Source organism: Schistocerca nitens, chromosome 4 (genome assembly GCF_023898315.1).
Source record: "Schistocerca nitens isolate TAMUIC-IGC-003100 chromosome 4, iqSchNite1.1, whole genome shotgun sequence".
Taxonomy (NCBI): Eukaryota; Metazoa; Arthropoda; class Insecta; order Orthoptera; family Acrididae; genus Schistocerca; species Schistocerca nitens.
Window position 1 is genome coordinate 911995964 of NC_064617.1, and position 19095 is coordinate 912015058.

Genomic DNA, 19095 nt, shown 5'->3' on the forward strand with positions numbered 1-19095 from the left:
TTATTTTAGATGGTCAGTTTGTATAGAGTCAGTTTTTACCATAAGACATTAAAAAAAAAGTAGCATCTTAAGTTAAACTGTGAATTGTGTTAATAATAGCAATTACTACAAAATTTCATTTTAATAGGCTGAGCAGCTATTGGAGGCACTGGACGTGATAAAAGATTATGAATTGCAACTGCAAGAACATGCAGCAAGTAAAGCATCAGCACAGACTGCTCCTCCACTTCCACTGCTGATGCAGGCCTACAAAGCTGGAAATTCGAATGAGTACCTGTTTGAAGTACTGCAGCGTATTAAATCCAGGTAGTATTCTCTTGAAAGAAAGATAGATTTAAATGTTCAGTTTTCCAGTAACTTTTTTCTTTTCAAGTTAACGGTTGTTGTCATCACCAACACCACCATTTTCTTCTCTTGTACTTTGGGTCATTAGCAGCTTCCCATTCTTGCTGATCATCATTTTCATATTCTGTCTAGCCTTATGTCAAAATATTATAAGCTGTAATTAGCATATAATATTTCGATATAATCTTTCTGTTTTCATTTTTGTGATAGGTTCAAACCATCTCTTACTATTACATTGATCTTTGCCTTTTCAGTTTCAGGATTTGAGCTACTCTTTAATACATAAAAATTAATAAAAATGGTACTCTGAAATTTCAGCACCACAGGTTCCTACTTAATATTTGAGAGCAGGGGTTGCAATCAGGATATGGGTAAGAGGGACCCACATGGTACTAGAAGGAATGGAGACTAGGATGAAGGAAAAAGTGTCTGTGAGAGGAGGTGGTCTTAAAAAGAATCTGAAGTAAAGATGTTAAGTGAAAAGGATGGTAATAATATAAATAATTTTGTGTGGCACAAAAAAGTGAACAACTGGGGGAGGGGGGGGGGGGAGGATATAGAAGGGAGAAAAATAAGCATATAAATAAAAAGCATAATGAACACCCTTAAAGGAAGTAAATGAATAGGATGGGGGTGAGCTGACATAGCTCAGGAGGGATTTAGAATGTGAGAATAGGTTGTCAATTTAGTTCCTATCTCCTGACTACACAGATACTTGCTTGTTAGTAGGACCCAAGCAGTCTACATGGCATAGCAAGCTCTTGTGTCTCTTGAGCCATACTGTAGACAATTTTTAGCAACAGTTTACTGAACATCACAAAGGTATGCTGTTCACCTGTCTCTAGCAGTATGCATGAATCGTATGTAGACAGTTGTGCAGTGAACACAAAGTAGCTGGTGATAATAACATCAGTAATTTCAAGTGTTCCCCTGCCTTTAATGGTATGCACTTTACCAGTGGTTGGACTGCTAGTAGGTGGTTGAGGGTAGGTGCATGGTGCAGTGAAAGCCCAATTCTGGTTAGTTTGATGTGGACTGAAGTTTCAGTGCAAGTAGGAATTAGGTGATGTGGAATTTTTGAGAATTAGCGTGTAAATTTTGGTAGAGAAGCAAAATTACACTGTTTAAGGAAATGGAATAGTTAACGTCACTTTTAGTCCTATCCCCAAACATACCATTGATGAACTTGTACAAAACCAGGTGGTACAGTATTTTGGAGGTAAGGAATACCCATTCAGTGTTGCAAAGGTTGACATTGGATAGACCCATTGTCATCCACCTGATTATTTTGCAAGTATGACCCACCATGATGAAGTTATGAGTAAGATGAAACTGGCTTGTCCGTCAATGACTGAAATTTTTGGGAGGGTTTTTGGTGAGTGTTGCAAAGATACAGGAACTGTGGTTCCAAAAGCTAGAGGTAGTGCATCTATGTATTTTTATATGCTTCTATCATCTGAACTGGGAGTAGTGTCTTTGAAGGTAAGTAGTGGGCTGACATCTGTCTTTCTGTGAATTTAATAAATTTGTGACTGGCATTTTCCTTTTTATACCAATAACATTGTTTACAAATTTTGATTTGATCTAACTTAAAGTAACTGGGGTGTCCTTAAAACAGGATATGAAAGCAAGAAAGTAGGCTAACGTAGAAACTAGAAAATTAGTGTTAATTCTGAACTGGCAAAGGTAGAATGGGTTAAGATCCCGGTTGGGTTGATAGGAGACAAACTGCAGAGCAAAAGAGGGATTGAAAATGAGGAAGCATGAATGAAAATATTTTTTAAGTGGTTGTTGCAATAATTGGTAAAGTAAGAATATAAATGGTTAATAAGGTGGTAGCATTGTAGAAGCTTAAAAGAAGGGATTAGAAATAGTGTTCAGAGAATAGTCTCAAAAAACTAAAATCATGATTGTAAATAATCCTGCTTACTTGAGAGGTGGAGTTTGGCAAATTTATCTTACAAAGTTTATACTGAAAGAAGAAAGAAAAATGAAAATGAATACACTATCTGGTGAAAAATATCAAGGCACATATTAGTGGACATTAATGTTTTGTGTGTACACCCTGTGCATTTATTACAGCTTGAACTCTGCTGGGACACTTCCAATGAGGTGTCTGAATGTCGTGGGAGCAAAGGCAGCACCCTTCTTCCTCAAGAGCTGGAACCATTGAAGGTAGTGATTTTGGATGCTGGGATCTACACTGAAATTGACATTCTAACTTGTCCCAATGGTGTTCCATTCGAAGTCATTGGTTTCCAGTCATTGACTGTCCAGTGGCTTCACTCTTTATGCCTCCTCAAGTGTCGCTTAGCATTGACTACAGAAATTTGAGGCTTATGAGAAGCTGCTCAACCATTGTACCCCCATTCTTTTTAACTCTATATACACAGTCATTATTGTGCTAGCTGGATTGCCGGTAGGACTTTGGAACTCAGGGTTTCCCCCCTCTGCCCCCCCCCCCCCCCCCCCCAATCCGCCCTCAGCAGTGCTTTACAGTCCCTGCCCATCAGTCAGTACATGAGATGTGCCTGATTTTGATTTAGCTATGGCTATTCCGTCACGGTCATACCACTAATAATCAACTTGGACAGCATTATAAGTGTTGAAATGTCTCTCATGGCTTTGTTATTCAAGCACCATCCAATGACTAGACCATGTTTGAAGTCTGCCTGACACATTCTGCTGTTTCTGCATCCCTATTGACAATACAATATTCCCTGCCCCTTTTTGTACTAGCAGGTCTGCTTCTTGTGATATCTAGTGGTCAATTCTGCACTACATACTGGTATCTGGACACTTTTGATCAGATAGTGCAATTGGGAAAAGTGTGTGGAGAAACAGATACTAGTGATAAGTTAAGTGCTAAGGCTGAGAGAGCTGTGGGCCTCTGCAATTTGGTTTTTTGTTTCATTATTGCTTGTTAATAACAGTTGGTGTTAAAATTGTGCAACACTAGGTGACTGGTAGGAATGCAATAAGCAGATATGGTAGAGGAATCGAAATAAAAATGAACAAGAGATTGACGAATGAGTATTAGGTATGAAGAAAACACATCAACGAAGATAGGGCAAAACAAGGTGCAGGGATGCTAGGGAGCCAGTAGTAAAATATTGTGAGAACAGAAACAATAAACAGAAATGAGAAAAAATAAGCACTCACCTGTAGCTGAGTGATGTGTAGAATACAGAAACTTACAACACCACAGATACACTCCTGGAAATTGAAATAAGAACACCGTGAATTCATTGTCCCAGGAAGGGGAAACTTTATTGACACATTCCTGGGGTCAGATACATCACATGATCACACTGACAGAACCACAGGCACATAGACACAGGCAACAGAGCATGCACAATGTCGGCACTTGTACAGTGTATATCCACCTTTCGCAGCAATGCAGGCTGCTATTCTCCCATGGAGACGATCGTAGAGATGCTGGATGTAGTCCTGTGGAACGGCTTGCCATGCCATTTCCACCTGGCGCCTCAGTTGGACCAGCGTTTGTGCTGGACGTGCAGACCGCGTGAGACGACGCTTCATCCAGTCCCAAACATGCTCAATGGGGGACAGATCCGGAGATCTTGCTGGCCAGGGTAGTTGACTTACACCTTCTAGAGCACGTTGGGTGGCACGGGATACATGCGGACGTGCATTGTCCTGTTGGAACAGCAAGTTCCCTTGCCGGTCTAGGAATGGTAGAACGATGGGTTCGATGACGGTTTGGATGTACTGTGCACTATTCAGTGTCCCCTCGACGATCACCAGTGGTGTACGGCCAGTGTAGGAGATCACTCCCCACACCATGATGCCGGGTGTTGGCCCTGTGTGCCTCGGTCGTATGCAGTCCTGATTGTGGCGCTCACCTGCACGGCGCCAAACACGCATACGACCATCATTGGCACCAAGGCAGAAGCGACTCTCATCGCTGAAGACGACACGTCTCCATTCGTCCCTCCATTCACGCCTGTCGCGACACCACTGGAGGCGGGCTGCACGATGTTGGGGCATGAGCCCAGCTTCATGGAGACGGTTGCGAATGGTCCTCACCGATACCCCAGGAGCAACAGTGTCCCTAATTTGCTGGGAAGTGGCGGTGCGGTCCCCTACGGCACTGCGTAGGATCCTACGGTCTTGGCGTGCATCCGTGCATCGCTGCGGTCCGGTCCCAGGTCGACGGGCACGTGCACCTTCCGCCGACCACTGGCAACAACATCGATGTACTGTGGAGACCTCACGCCCCACGTGTTGAGCAATTCGGCGGTACATCCACCCGGCCTCCCGCATGCCCACTATACGCCCTCGCTCAAAGTCCGTCAACTGCACATACGGTTCACGTCCACGCTGTCGCGGCATGGTACCAGTGTTAAAGACTGCGATGGAGCTCCGTAAGCCACGGCAAACTGGCTGACCCTGACGACGGCGGTGCACAAATGCTGCGCAGCTAGCGCCATTCGACGGCCAACACCGCGGTTCCTGGTGTGTCCGCTGTGCCGTGCGTGTGATCATTGCTTGTACAGCCCTCTCGCAGTGTCCGGAGCAAGTATGGTGGGTCTGACACACCGGTGTCAATGTGTTCTTTTTTCCATTTCCAGGAGTGTATGTTTTGTGGTGTCACTGCCAGACACCACACTTGCTAGGTGGTAGCTTAAATCGGCCGCGGTCCATTAGTACATGTCGGACCCGCGTGTCGCCACTGTGTGATCGCAGACCGAGCGCCACCACACGGCAGGTCTCGAGAGACGTACGAGAACTCGCCCCAGTTGTACGACGACGTTGCTAGCGACTATACGGACGAAGCCATTTCTCTCATTTGCCGAGAGACAGTTAGAATAGCCTTCAGCTAAGTTAATGGCTACGACTTAGCAAGGCGCCATTAGCCTTAAATAGCTTGTATGTAAAGAGTCACTTGTATCGCCACAATCTCCAGATGTCTCATCAAGAACGATGTATACAAGGATGTATTAAAAGTTAAGTATATTCCAAAGATACGTATTTTCTTTATCACATTCATTAAGTCTCCTGTTTCACACCTCACTCCATCCTTCGTGAGTTAGCGCGTGCATCTTGGCCGCCTCTTTCAATTAGTGTACGTAGTGTTGGCAAGTCTGCCGACACTACATGTTTCTAACTTCATGGCTACCCCAGTTTTTCTAGTGCAAGTAAACATACACATTCCTACATGTGCCCACATTTGCATGGAAATAACAGTGTTTATATATATGTCTGCTTGTGTCTGTATACGTGTGGATGGATATGTGTGTGTGTGCGAGTGTATACCCGTCCTTTTTTCCCCATAAGGTAAGTCTTTCCGCTCCCGGGATTGGAATGACTCCTTACCCTCTCCCTTAAAACCCACATCCTTTTGTCTTTCCCTCTCCTTCCCTCTTTCCTGATGAGGCAACAGTTTGTTGCGAAAGCTTGAATTTTGTGTGTATGTTTGTGTTTGTTTGTGTGTCTATCGACGTGCCAGCGCTTTCGTTTGGTAAGTCACATCATCTTTGTGTGTGTGTGTGTGTGTGTGTGTGTGTGTGTGTGTGTGTGTGAATGGATATGTGTGTGTGTGTGCGAGTGTATACCTGTCCTTTTTTCCCCCTAAGGTAAGTCTTTCCGCTCCCGGGATTGGAATGACTCCTTACCCCCCCTAAAACCCACATCCTTTTGTCTTTCCCCCTCCTTCCCTCTTTCCTGATAAGGCAACAGTTTGTTGCGAAAGCTTGAATTTTGTGTGTGTGTTTGTGTTTGTTTGTGTGTCTGTCGACCTGCCAGCACTTCCATTTGGTAAGTCACATCACAGATGATGTGACTTCCATTTGGTAAGTCACATCATCTGTGTTTATATATATATATATATATATATATATATATATATATATATAAAAACACAGATGATGTGACTTACCAAATGGAAGTGCTGGCAGGTCGACAGACACACAAACAAACACAAACACACACACAAAATTCAAGCTTTCGCAACAAACTGTTGCCTCATCAGGAAAGAGGGAAGGAGAGGGAAAGACGAAAGGATGTGGGTTTTAGGGGAGAGGGTAAGGAGTCATTCCAATCCCGGGAGCCAAAGTTTGCCAAGGTAATCCCATTCCTGATGTCCAGGCGGAGCTTCAAGGAATCCTCAGAACCGTAGGCCCCCTACAAAACCTTTCACCTGACTCCATCAACCTCCTGACCCCACCTACACCCCGCACCCCTACCTTCTTCCTAAAATTCACAAACCCAATCATCCCGGCCGCCCCATTGTAGCTGGTTACCAAGCCCCCACAGAACGTATCTCTGCCTACGTAGATCTACACCTTCAACCCATTACGTGCAGTCTCCCATCCTTCATCAAAGACACCAACCACTTTCTCGAACGCCTGGAATCCTTACCCAATCCGTTACCCCCAGAAACCATCCTTGTAACCATTGATGCCACTTCCTTATACACAAATATCCCGCACGTCCAGGGCCTCGCTGCGATGGAGCACTTCCTTTCACGCCGATCACCTGCCACCCTACCTAAAACCTCTTTCCTCATTACCTTAGCCAGCTTCATCCTGACCCACAACTTCTTCACTTTTGAAGACCAGACATACCAACAATTAAAGGGAACAGCCATGGGTACCAGGATGGCCCCTTCGTACGCCAACCTATTCATGGGTCGCTTAGAGGAAGCCTTCTTGGTTACCCAGGCCTGCCAACCCAAAGTTTGGTACAGATTTATTGATGACATCTTCATGATCTGGACTCACAGTGAAGAAGAACTCCAGAATTTCCTCTCCAACCTCAACTCCTTTGGTTCCATCAGATTCACCTGGTCCTACTCCAAATCCCATGCCACTTTCCTTGATGTTGACCTCCACCTGTCCAATGGCCAGCTTCACACGTCCGTCCACATCAGACCCACCAACAAGCAACAGTACCTCCATTATGACAGCTGCCACCCATTCCACATCAAACGGTCCCTTCCCTACAGCCTAGGTCTTCGTGGCAAACGAATCTGCTCCAGTCCGGAATCCCTGAAGCATTACACCAACAACCTGACAACAGCTTTCGCATCCCGCAACTACCCTCCCGACCTGGTACAGAAGCAAATAACCAGAGCCACTTCCTCATCCTCTCAAACCCAGAACCTCCCACAGAAGAACCACAAAAGTGCCCCACTTGTGACAGGATACTTTCTGGGACTGGAGCAGATTCTGAATGTGGCTCTCCAGCAGGGATACGACTTCCTCAAATCCTGCCCTGAAATGAGATCCATCCTTCATGAAATCCTCCCCACTCCACCAAGAGTGTCTTTCCGCCGTCCACCTAACCTTCGTAACCTCTTAGTTCATCCCTATGAAATCCCCAAACCACCTTCCCTACCCTCTGGCTCCTACCCTTGTAACCGCCCCCGGTGTAAAACCTGTCCCATGCACCCTCCCACCACCACCTACTCTAGTCCTGTAACCCGGAGGGTGTACACAATCAAAGGCAGAGCCACGTGTGAAAGCACCCACGTGATCTACCAACTGACCTGCCTACACTGTGACGCATTCTATGTGGGAATGACCAGCAACAAACTGTCCATTCGCATGAATGGACACAGGCAGACAGTGTTTGTTGGTAACGAGGATCACCCTGTGGCTAAACATGCCTTGGTGCACGGCCAGCACATCTTGGCACAGTGTTACACCGTCCGGGTTATCTGGATACTTCCCACTAACACCAACCTATCCGAACTCCGGAGATGGGAACTTGCTCTTCAATATATCCTCTCTTCCCGTTATCCACCAGGCCTCAATCTCCGCTAATTTCAAGTTGCCGCCACTCATACCTCACCTGTCATTCAACAACATCTTTGCCTCTGCACTTCTGCCTCGACTGACATCTCTGCCCAAACTCTTTGTCTTTAAATATGTCTGCTTGTGTCTGTATATGTGTGGATGGATACGTGTGTGTGTGCGAGTGTATACCCGTCCTTTTTTCCCCCTAAGGTAAGTCTTTCCGCTCCCGGGATTGGAGTGACTCCTTGCCCTCTCCCTTAGGGCCCGCATCCTTTCGTCTTTCCCTCTCCTTCCCTCTTTCCTGGTGGGGCGGCGGTTTGTTGCGAGGGCTTGAGTTTTGTGTGTGTGTTTGTGTTTGTTTGTGTGTCTGTCGGCCTGCCAGCACTTTCATTTGGTGGGTCACATTATCTTTGTTTTTGGATATATATATCTGGGAGCAGGGATGATGTGACTTGCCAAGTGGGGGTGCTGGCGGGTCGACGGACGCACGTGCGAACACGGGCATGCACACAATGTTCAAGCTTTCGCGGCGGGCTGTTGCCTCATCGGGAGGGAGGGGGGGGGGGGGGGTTGGGGGAGAGGGTGGGGAGTCGTTCCAGTCCCGGGAGCGGAAGGAATCCCGCTCCCGGGATTGGAATGACTCCTTACCTTCTCCCTTAAAACCCACATCCTTTCGTCTTTCCCTCTCCTTCCCTCTTTCCTGATGAGGCAACAGTTTGTTGCGAAAGCTTGAATTTTGTGTGTATGTTTGTGTTTGTTTGTGTGTCTATCGACGTGCCAGCGCTTTCGTTTGGTAAGTCACATCATCTTTGTTTTTAGATATATTTTTCCCATGTGGAATGTTTCCCTCTCTCTCTCTCTCTCTACCCATTAGCCCTATGACAGGTTTGATGGGGCCCGCCATGACTTCCTATCCTGTGCAAACCTCTTCATCTCAGAATAGCACTTATATTCGGCGTCCTCAGTTATTTTTTAGATATAATCCAATTTCTCTTTCCCTACAGTTTTGATGCTCTACAGCTCCCTCCAGTACCATGAAAGTCATACCCTGATGTCTTAACACATCTATCTAGAAAGGGATAATGTAGATAATTTTAGACCTATTTCTATGCCATCAGTGTTTGCTAAAGTTATTGAAAAGGCTGTGTGTTTAAGGATAATTGATCATTTTATATCATACAATGTGCTATCAAATGTACAGTTCGGCTTTAAAAGTCATTTAACAACTGAAAATGCAATATTCTTTTTTCTCTGTGAGGCACTGGAGTTTCCTCATGGGTCACTCCTTCTATTCTTTCGAGGAGTTCCTTGAAAAATTAAGCTGATTCTTGTTGCATTGTTGATTGTGTTTACTTAAACTTATGGCTTGACTTTTTCAGGTTCATAAACATTTTATTTTTATCTGTTATTAGTTTTATGTTGTAATTTCATGTACTGATAACATTCCATGACCTTGGAGATTTGCTACTCAATTTGGTCCTACGGAACTTGACATGTAATTAAAACTAAATAAATCCTGTCTTTTCATCTTGGCTGTGTTTACCACACCTTTCTCTCCTCGCCAGTTCTGTGATGAACCTGCTCATTTTTTTTTTTTTTATCTTATCAGTCCATTTAGTTTTCAATTTTCTTCTGTAGCACTATATCTCAAACACTCCAGTTCTCTTCTTTTCTGGTTCTCCACAGTGCATGGGCCACTGCCACGCAATAGTGTGCTCCAGTCATACATTCTCAGAAATTTCTTCCTCAATGTTAATGTTTACAGTAATAGACTTTGTTTGGCCAAGAATACTCTCTTTGCCTGTGCTGGAATGCTATTTATGTCTTCATTTCTTCATCCATCATCCTGTAACGGCTGGCTCAGCTGATTTTTTTCATGGCTAATTTTGCATCCAAGATAGCAGAAGTCCTTAGTCTACTTTGTGGTCCCCAATTTTGATAGTAAGCTTCTCACTTATCTCATTTCTGCTAGTTCTCATTACTTTTGTCTTTCTTCTCTTTTTGCTTATTCCTTATTCTATGGTTAGTAGATGGTTTCCTGTCAGCAGGTCTCTCAATTCTCCCTGCTTTCACTGATGACTGCAGTGTCGTCTGCTTATTTTACCACTGATATTCTTTCTCCATGAACCACAATTCCACTCTAGAACCTACCTACACTGAGGAACCAAAGAAACTGGTACACCTGCCTAATATCGTGTAGGGCCTCAGCGAGCATGCAGGAGTTCTGCAGTATGACATGGCATGGACTCGACTAATGTCTGAAGTAGTGCTGGAGGAAATTGACACCACGAGTTCTGCAACGATGTCCATAAATCTGTATGAGTATGAGGGGATGTAGATCTCTTCTGATCGGCATGTGGCAAGGCATCCCAGATATGCTCAGTAATGTTCATGTCTGGGGAGTTTGGTGGCCAGCAGAAGTGTTTAAACTCAGAAGAGCGTTCCGGGAGCCTCTCTGTAGCAATTCTGGACGTGTGGGGTGTCGCATTCTCCTGCTGGAATTGCCCAAGTCCGTCTGAATGCACAGTGGACATGAATGGATTCAGGTGATGCGTACGTACGTGTCACCTGTTGTAGTTGTATCTAGACATATCAGGGGTCCCAACTCACTCCGATTACATGCACCCCACACCCTTACAGAGCCTCCACCACTTTAAACAGTCCCCTGTTACATGTAGGGTCCATTGATTCATGAGGTCATCTCCATACCCGTACACGTCCATCCCCTTGATACAATTTGAAATTAGACTCCTCCGACCAGGCAACATGTTTACAGTCATCAACAGTCCAGTGTCGGTGTAGACAGTCCCAGGTGAGACGTAAAGCTTTGTTTTGTGCAGTCATCAAGAGTACATGAGTGGGCCTTCGGCTCAGAAAGTCCATATCGATGACGTTTCGTTGAATGGTTCGCACGCTGACACTTGTTGATGGCCCATCATTGAAATCTGCAGCAATATGCAGAAGGGTTGCACTTCTGTCATGTTAAATGATTCTCTTCAGTCATCGTTGGCCTCATTTTTGTAGGATCTTTTTACTTAGGGTCAGTTGGCAATTTTTGCACCATACAGATATCTTTTCTAAATCATTTTGCAATTTGTTTTGATCTTCTCATGACTTTACTAGATGATAAACAACGGCATCATCTGCAAACGACCTAAGACAGCTGCTTAGGTTGTCTCTTAAATCATTTATATACATAAGGAACAGCAAGAGGACCTATAACAGTACCTTGGGGAATGCCAAAAATTATTCCTGTTTTACTCTATGACTTTCCGTCAGTTACTAATAACAGTGACCTCTCCAACAGGAAGTCACAAATCAAGTTGCATAATTGAGATGATATTCCATAAGCAGGCAATTTGACTACAGGTCGCCAATGTGGTACAGTGTCAAAAGCCCTCTGGAAGTCTAAAAATATGGAATCAATTTGAAATCCCTTTTCAGAAGCGCTCAACATACTGTATGAATAAAGAGCTAGTTGTGTTTCACAAGAATGATGTTTTCTAAATCCATGTTGACTGTATGTCAATAGACGGTTCTCTTTGAGGTAATTCATAATTTTTAAACATAGTATATGTTCGAGAATCCTGCTGCGTATTAACATTAATGATAGGGGCCTGTAATGTAGTGGATTACTCCTACACCCTTTCTTGAATATTGGCATGACCTGTGCAGCTTTCTAGTCTTTGGGCACAGAGCTGTGGAGCTATTTCATCAGCACATTCTGAAAGGAAACTAATTAATATGCAGTCTGGACCAGAAGACTTGCATTTATTAAGTGATTTAAGTTGCTTCACTACTCCAAGGATATCTGCTTCTAACTTATTCATGTTGGCATCTGTTCTTGATTTGAATTCTGGAATATTTACTTCGTCTTCTTTGATGAAGAAATTTCAGAAGGCTGTGTTCAGTAACTCTGCTTTAGCAGCACTGTCATGGACAGTATTTCCATTGCTATTGCACAGAGAAGGCGTTGATTGTGTCTTGCTGCTAGCATACGTTACATACAACCAGAATCTTTTTGGCTTTCTTCTAGGTTTCAAGACAAAGTTTTGTTGTGGTAACTATTATAAGTATTTCACGGAAACTGTTATAAGCATCTCGCATCGATGTCCACGCTAAATTGCAATCTTCTGTAGATCACCAATCTTGGAGATTTTGTGTTCGTTTAAATTTGAGGTGCTTCTTTTGTTATTTCTACAACAGTGTTCTGACCCATTTTGTGTACCAAGGGCATCAGCTCTCTCATTTATTAATTTATTTGGTATAAATCTCTGAATTGCTGTTGATATTACTTCTTTGAATTCAAGTCACATCTGGTCTGCACTTTTCTTACATTGTTGATTTAGGAGTGGAGATTGTCTTTCAGGAAGGCGTCAAGTGAATTTTTATATGCTTTGTTTTGAATAGGTATAGTTTTCATTTATTTGTAGAAGATTTGGGAGTTACAACATTCAGTCTCACTACGACAACCCTTTTTTCGCTAATTCCTGTATCCATTTTGATGCTCTTTATTAGCTCAGGATTATTTGTTGCTAGGAGGTTCAAGTGTGTTTTCACAGTCGTTTACTATTCAAGTGGCCTTATGAACTAATTGCTCAAAATAATTTTCAGAGAATATAGTTAGCACAATTACAGACGGTATTTTATGCATACCACCAGATTTGAACATGTATTTCCGCAAACATATTGAGGGTAAATTGAAGTCACCACCAATTATAATATTATGAATTGGGTATGTGTTTGAAATTAGACTCAAGTTTTCTTTGAACCTTTCAGCAGTTATGGCATCTGAGTTGGGAGGTTGGTAAAAAGGATCCAATTATTATTTTATTCCAATTGCCAAGGATGACCTCTACCCACACTAACTCACAGGAACTATCTACTTCAAATTTCACTACAAGAGGAACTACTTCTAATAGCAACAAACACACCACCGCCAACTGTGTGTTTAGCCTATCCTTTTTGAACACCATTAGCTCCTTCGCAAAAATTTTGATTGAACTTACCTCAGCTTTAGCCAAATTTCAGTGCCTATAATGATTTGAGCATTAGTGCTTTTTTTAACGCTTGGAGCTCTGGTACTTTTCCAACTCAGCTACGACATTTTGTAACTGTTATGCCGACAGTTCTTGGATCTTTGTTCTTCCTGTGTTTGACCTGCACACTTTGAGACTGAAGCCCTTTTTGTGTTTACTCGAGACCCCCTAACCAAAAAAAACTGCCCAATCCACGCCAGACAACTTCTGCTACCCATGGAACCGCCCCTGCGTGTAGAGGATTCCTGACCTATGTAGTGCATTTACCTTCCTTGCACTTACAATTTATCTGTCCAACTTCTGTGGTCGCCCTTTTTAGAGACATCCATTCTTCTTCCACTAAACTGCCTTCTGTAGTATTAATGATTGCAGTATCTACAGTAGATCCAGAGTTCATTGTTAAGTAAAACATCTATTCTTAAATATGGATGGACAACTGAACTAAAAGCTACTTATTGGTCCTTGGTCAAAAGTAAATATCAGAATGAGAATAACACCGATGACAGGCGATAACAGGTGCAGTCACCAATAGTAATTTAACAGTGCCAAAACAGTCAAATGTTTTCGCACAGAACTTAATGCATCAAGAATCAGGTGACACTCTGTTGTCTCTCCCAGTGGTCCAGGAGGGCACAAACGTGGTTGCAGACTGCTTGCAGTGATGGCTAGAGGAAGGCGTAACTGTGAAACTGAAGTATCAGTGTGTGAATATGAATAGTACTACTTCATGTCTGTGGAATATTTTCAAAATCTATAAAATATAAACTGGTTTGTGTGCATGGGTATGATTTGTACATACACAGCAAGTAATGTAATTTCTTGCACAATATTTTTATCTTCCACACTGATAAATGGCTGAATAAGTGCTCAAGTACTAGATTCAAATGATTTATCATTTTTTAAATGATGAAAAGAATCTTTTCACTGAGAAGCATAGTGGATAGCTCAGTCAATTAAAATACTAAATAATATTTCAGTTGAAAGAATGAATATGTCGTTCAGCTGATGGAAAACTTACAGATTGGTTTCACTAGGAAAGAAAGATGAGTAATTCAGTCAATATTCAAAACTACAACAAACTGAGTCTACCTTTCTGTATGGAACAAATCCTACTTCTGTTATACCATTACTTTATATCCTCTGACCAGAAATCTGTATCTTCTTTCCATTTCAGTTCACTGACCCCCACCCTCTCACCCTGTAGGAGGAGGAGGAGGTTAGTGTTTAACATCCCATCAACAATGAGATCATTAGAGATGGGGCACAAGTTTCAATTAGGGACCAATGGGGAAGAAAATCAGCTGTGCCCTTTCAAAGGAACCATCCTGGCGTTTGCCTGAAGCAGTTTACAGAAATCACAGAAAACCGAAATCAGGATGGCTGGACACGGGGTTGAACCATTGTCCTCCCAAATGCGAGTCCAGTGTGCTAACCCACAGTAGGGAAGCTAGAAAACCTGAAAAGGGAAATGCAAAGGCTCAACAGTGCATTAGTAGTTCTTAAATGAGAATATTGTAAAAATGGGAATGGCTCTTTCTTGATCATATTTAAAGGAATATTAAATACTGTTCCTGTTTGTCCTCAGTGAACTAGAGGAGGCCTTGCTACTGCTTCCATTTCCTTCTGTCTGCGAACTGCTGACACTTCTGCCACGCCTACTGAAATACAGCAGTTACGGGACTGAACTTGCAAGCCGTGTTTCAGTATTTCTTGTGAGGATGCATCATGGACCTATTGTAAGCAATCGGAATCTGCTTCCTGTTCTTAAGCAGCTGCAGGAGATAACATTTCGAAGATTGAATGAACTTCGGGTAAGTGATTTGCATTTTCTTTTTTAATTTTTTTAAATTTTTTATTTATTTATTTATTTATTTATTTTTTTTTTTTTACTTTCTGTTCTTCGTAAAAGATTGAAGGCTTTCATCATATGGTGGCAGATTTAGGTTTGCAGCTCTATTCTGTTTCTGTATGTTGTATCATTAAGCGCATAATATATCATCTGTAATTTGATTGAAGAAAACTTAAGCAAGCTTGTTTTATTATTGATTAGGAGGAATCTTATCCCTTTTGCGTGCCAATTTCCAATGTATCTAATGTGTTCATGTTGCCATAACACACTCATTACACTGTTTACAGTTTAGTTCATCTATGATTCCTTCTGTGAAGTCCTGTTTTTGGCCATCAGCTTTGTTGTAAACTGCCCTCTCACACATCTGTTCCCCTTTCTTCTGAAAAACCTCTATTCCTTGGTCATATCCTTTTACTCTTGGTAGTTCTAATAGTTATAATATTTATGTATTTATTTTTTTTCAGGATGTGGTTGGTTACAACTTACATGGCCTTCAGTTTCTGCAGAGAGAGCTTGAGGCTAAGCAGAGTGTACAGTTGTTTCTTGATGCGACAGTGGAGAAGAGGAATAGAGACAAGCAGAGAAGGAAAAGAGAGAGAGTTGCTAAAAGGGCTCTACTCACAATGTAGACTACTTTTCATATGAAATGTGTGTATGTAATGATTGAACTATTGTGCATATTGTACAGAGAAACGATTTTTCACCATCAGAAACGTATTCTTATCTTAAACTCAAGTATTACCAAATGCTGGTTTGGTACTATTTCTTTGGTGCCTGTTCCAGAAGTGTATTATTCTGCTGGTAATGCCTTACTGAATAAAGTAAAATTATTGAAATCATTGTGCCTGTAAAGTGTATATTAATTTTAACAACTGGATCATCTTAGCAATTTTTCTAATCCTGTCTCATTGTTATAAAGTGTATTTGGAGTTGTAGTGTGTCTGTTATCTTCAAAACTTTATTTATCTATTAAAAAGTGAAACAATACATTTTATACACTTTTCCCAGAAAGGTCAATGTCTAGTTGATGAAAATTATAAACATCGCTTATGGTTGTAAGTTATAGTTTTGACAGTTGGTCATCTTCATCTAGAAACAAAAAAATGTGTCTTTGATATACAAGCTAGAAAACAACTTTCACTGAAAGGAATCCAGCTCAAGAATAAATGGAAGAGGAGTGCTACTGCTGTGTCAACCCTCAGTTGTGCAATATACTTAAAGACAAAAAACATTCCACCTTTGTCATAATCCTTGACATCAAAAGAGAAGCAACTTCCTGGCAGATTAAAACTGTGTGCCAGACCAAGACTCGAACTCAGGGCCTTTGCCTTTCGTGGGCAAGTGCTCTACCAACTGAGCTATCTAAGCATGACTCACGACCCGTCCTCACAGCCCTAATTCCGCCAGTACCTCGTCTCCTACCTTCCACACTTCACAGAAGCTCTCCTGTGTACCTTGCAGAACTAGCACTCCTGGAAGAAAGGATATTGCATGGCTTAGCCACAGCCTAGGGGATGTTACCAAAATGAGATTTTCACTCTGCAGCGGAGTGTGCGCTGATTTGAAACTTCCTGGCAGATTAAAATGGTGTGCCAGACCGAGACTCGAACTCAGGACCTTTGCCTTTTGCGGGCAAGCGCTCTACCAACTGAGCTACCCAAGCATGACTCACGATCCTTTCTTCCAGGAGTGCTAGTTCTGCAAGGTATGCAGGAGAGCTTCTGTAAAGTTTGGAAGGTAGGAGACGAGGTACTGGTGGAATTAGGGCTGTGAGGATGGGTCGTGAGTCATACTTGGGTAGCTCAGTTGGTAAAGCACTTGCCCGCGAAAGGCAAAGGTCCTGAGTCTCGGTCTGGCACACAGTTTTAATCTGCCAGGAAGTTTCGTATCATTGCACACTCTGCTACAGAGTGAAAATCTCATTGTGGGTATCAAAAAGAGAATATTACAGCACATGTGGAAATGGAAGCCGAGCCTGTGTCTGAATTACCTGCCTACTGTGAGACACTGATATTTATATGAGAGAGAAGTTCAGGAAATGACTGTCATAATTGTCAGGGGTTTTCCTTTCTCTCCAAAAGGACATTTAGAGGAATGTGCCTCAGAATAGACTCCATTTCACCTGCCCCATTCCTTCATTGACAACATGTTAATGATCTAATCATAAAGCATTGAACCTCTACCGCAGCATTTGAATCGGCAGTGTGCTTCCTAATATCATGTACACAGTTGAGGTGGAGACAGAATTAAATTGTCATTTTTAGACATTTTATTTGAATGTAAATCAGAGGGGTGGCTCAGGAACTCTGTATACTGCAAGTTAACAAATAGTGACATATATCTCTGTGTAGAGCTTTCATCATCCAACTGAGAACAGTACAGTTTTAAGTATGACGACATGAAAGTCATTCCTGCTGACCTCTGTACTGTCTGTGAAACAAATCACATTCCAACAACAGAACAAAAATCTTCCCAAAAGCAACTCCATAGTGCATGCTTGACTTTCAGATGTCGCCTTCATAAGAAGAGCGCTAGTGGTGTGAACACTGCTAGTGTCATCATCACTGGCAGTCTTCTACTTGCCAGCAGAAACCATTGGATGATGTCCAGTAGTTTGAGGAAATACTGTGGAATTTATACAAAATGATCCAGCCGTAGAACCAAATATTCCACAGATTTGCCACTCTCAGCTGGAAGCAGATGCTTTCAGAACAGCTGTATCCAAAAGCAATGAAACAGCTTTTGCACAAACAGAAACAAACAGTTTTCAAGATTATAACGGATTTGTGAGAAAAGGTGAAAATTTTATAGTGAATGAACTGTGGAGTAAAGTTGTGAAAAAATATTATGTAATGTTCCTGTTTTTAACTTTAAGAAAATGCCACATGATATTGTGTGTACAACAGTTTGCAGAAACCTCAGAGTTAAATTGTATATGAAGAGTGAGAGGTTTTTGCCAACAAAGTTAGCAATGTAACTGAAGTTTAAAATCTGCGAAAGTTATGTACAGACTTAATTACTGACAGAGAGGGTGATTTGTGCAAGCTAGTTATTCACTCTCATCTTGAAACATTACTGGTTATAGAAGAAGATTGTTTCATCCTGAAGTCACAAACTGCATTGCCTCTTCAGTTCAGGGCTCATCATAAATTTGATCTAGAGCTTTTGATTCTTTGTTCTATATTGTTTATTATATGGTGTCCCACATAAAACCAGTATCCCTTACGTACCAGTTAATCATCTCTAGTTGAATTGCTTGTAAAGTGGCAACACTGTCATGAAAGTTGGCTACACTGCATTTTATAGAAAAGTTGAGTGCAGCTGCGTGTTTGTACATCAATTATGGTGAGAAGCTCGTATTATTGAGTTGTTACAGGAATGGGGCAGCTTGCATTAGAACAGTGGATTGATATTGTGGACTGTTGCCTAAAGACAGGGTCCATCAAGAAATGTAAAGAAAGGTTTTAAGTGAAGTATCCTGGTAATAAACTCCCCACAACCAGTCAAATTCACGATTGGTACAAGAAATGGAGGGCTGTTGCATCCGTTCTGAATGTGCAGAGGAATGAGCGACCAATGGTGAGGACCCCTGAAAGTATAAACAGAATTTGCCTGGACATTACAAAAGTCCCCACAAATTGGTAAGGAGGTTATTGCAGCAGGATGGTGTATCTCGTACATTGTGTCATCGTGTACTAGAAAGGTATGGAATTTAAAGCCTATCATGTGAGTGTGCTGCAAGACTTGAAATTTGAGGAAAAGGACAAGAGAGTTCATTATTGCAACTAGCTGTTTACAACAATTACTAAAGGTTACTTCAACTCATTGCTTTACTTTGTGTCAAATGAAGCCTGGTTTCATTTGTCAGGTTATGTAAACTCCCAGAATTGCTGATACTGGTCACAGGACAATCTACATATTCTGCATGAAGAACCTTTCCACCCACAGAAGAGAGAAGTTTGGTGTGCATTGTCCAGAATGCACATTATTGCCGCCATATTTTTCTGTTGCAAAAAAAAAGTGACATATATCTAGAGATCTTTGACTCTCTATATGCACAGTTAACAGATGCAGAGAAGTTGTATGCAGTATTCCTACA

At 42.2% G+C, this 19095-nt stretch overlaps 1 protein-coding gene across 1 annotated transcript in view; it reads left to right on the forward strand.

Moving 5' to 3' along the window:
- The window catches only part of LOC126253486 (WD repeat-containing protein 3), a 127005-nt gene extending 111022 nt beyond the window's left edge, over positions 1-15983 (forward strand). The window contains exons 13-15 of the mRNA XM_049954858.1: positions 128-306; positions 14733-14958; positions 15461-15983. Of these exons, the coding sequence (XP_049810815.1) occupies positions 128-306; positions 14733-14958; positions 15461-15625 (570 nt within the window). The 3' untranslated portion in view covers positions 15626-15983. The remainder of the gene's footprint in view (positions 1-127; positions 307-14732; positions 14959-15460) is intronic.
- Positions 15984-19095: the final 3112 nt, after the last annotated feature.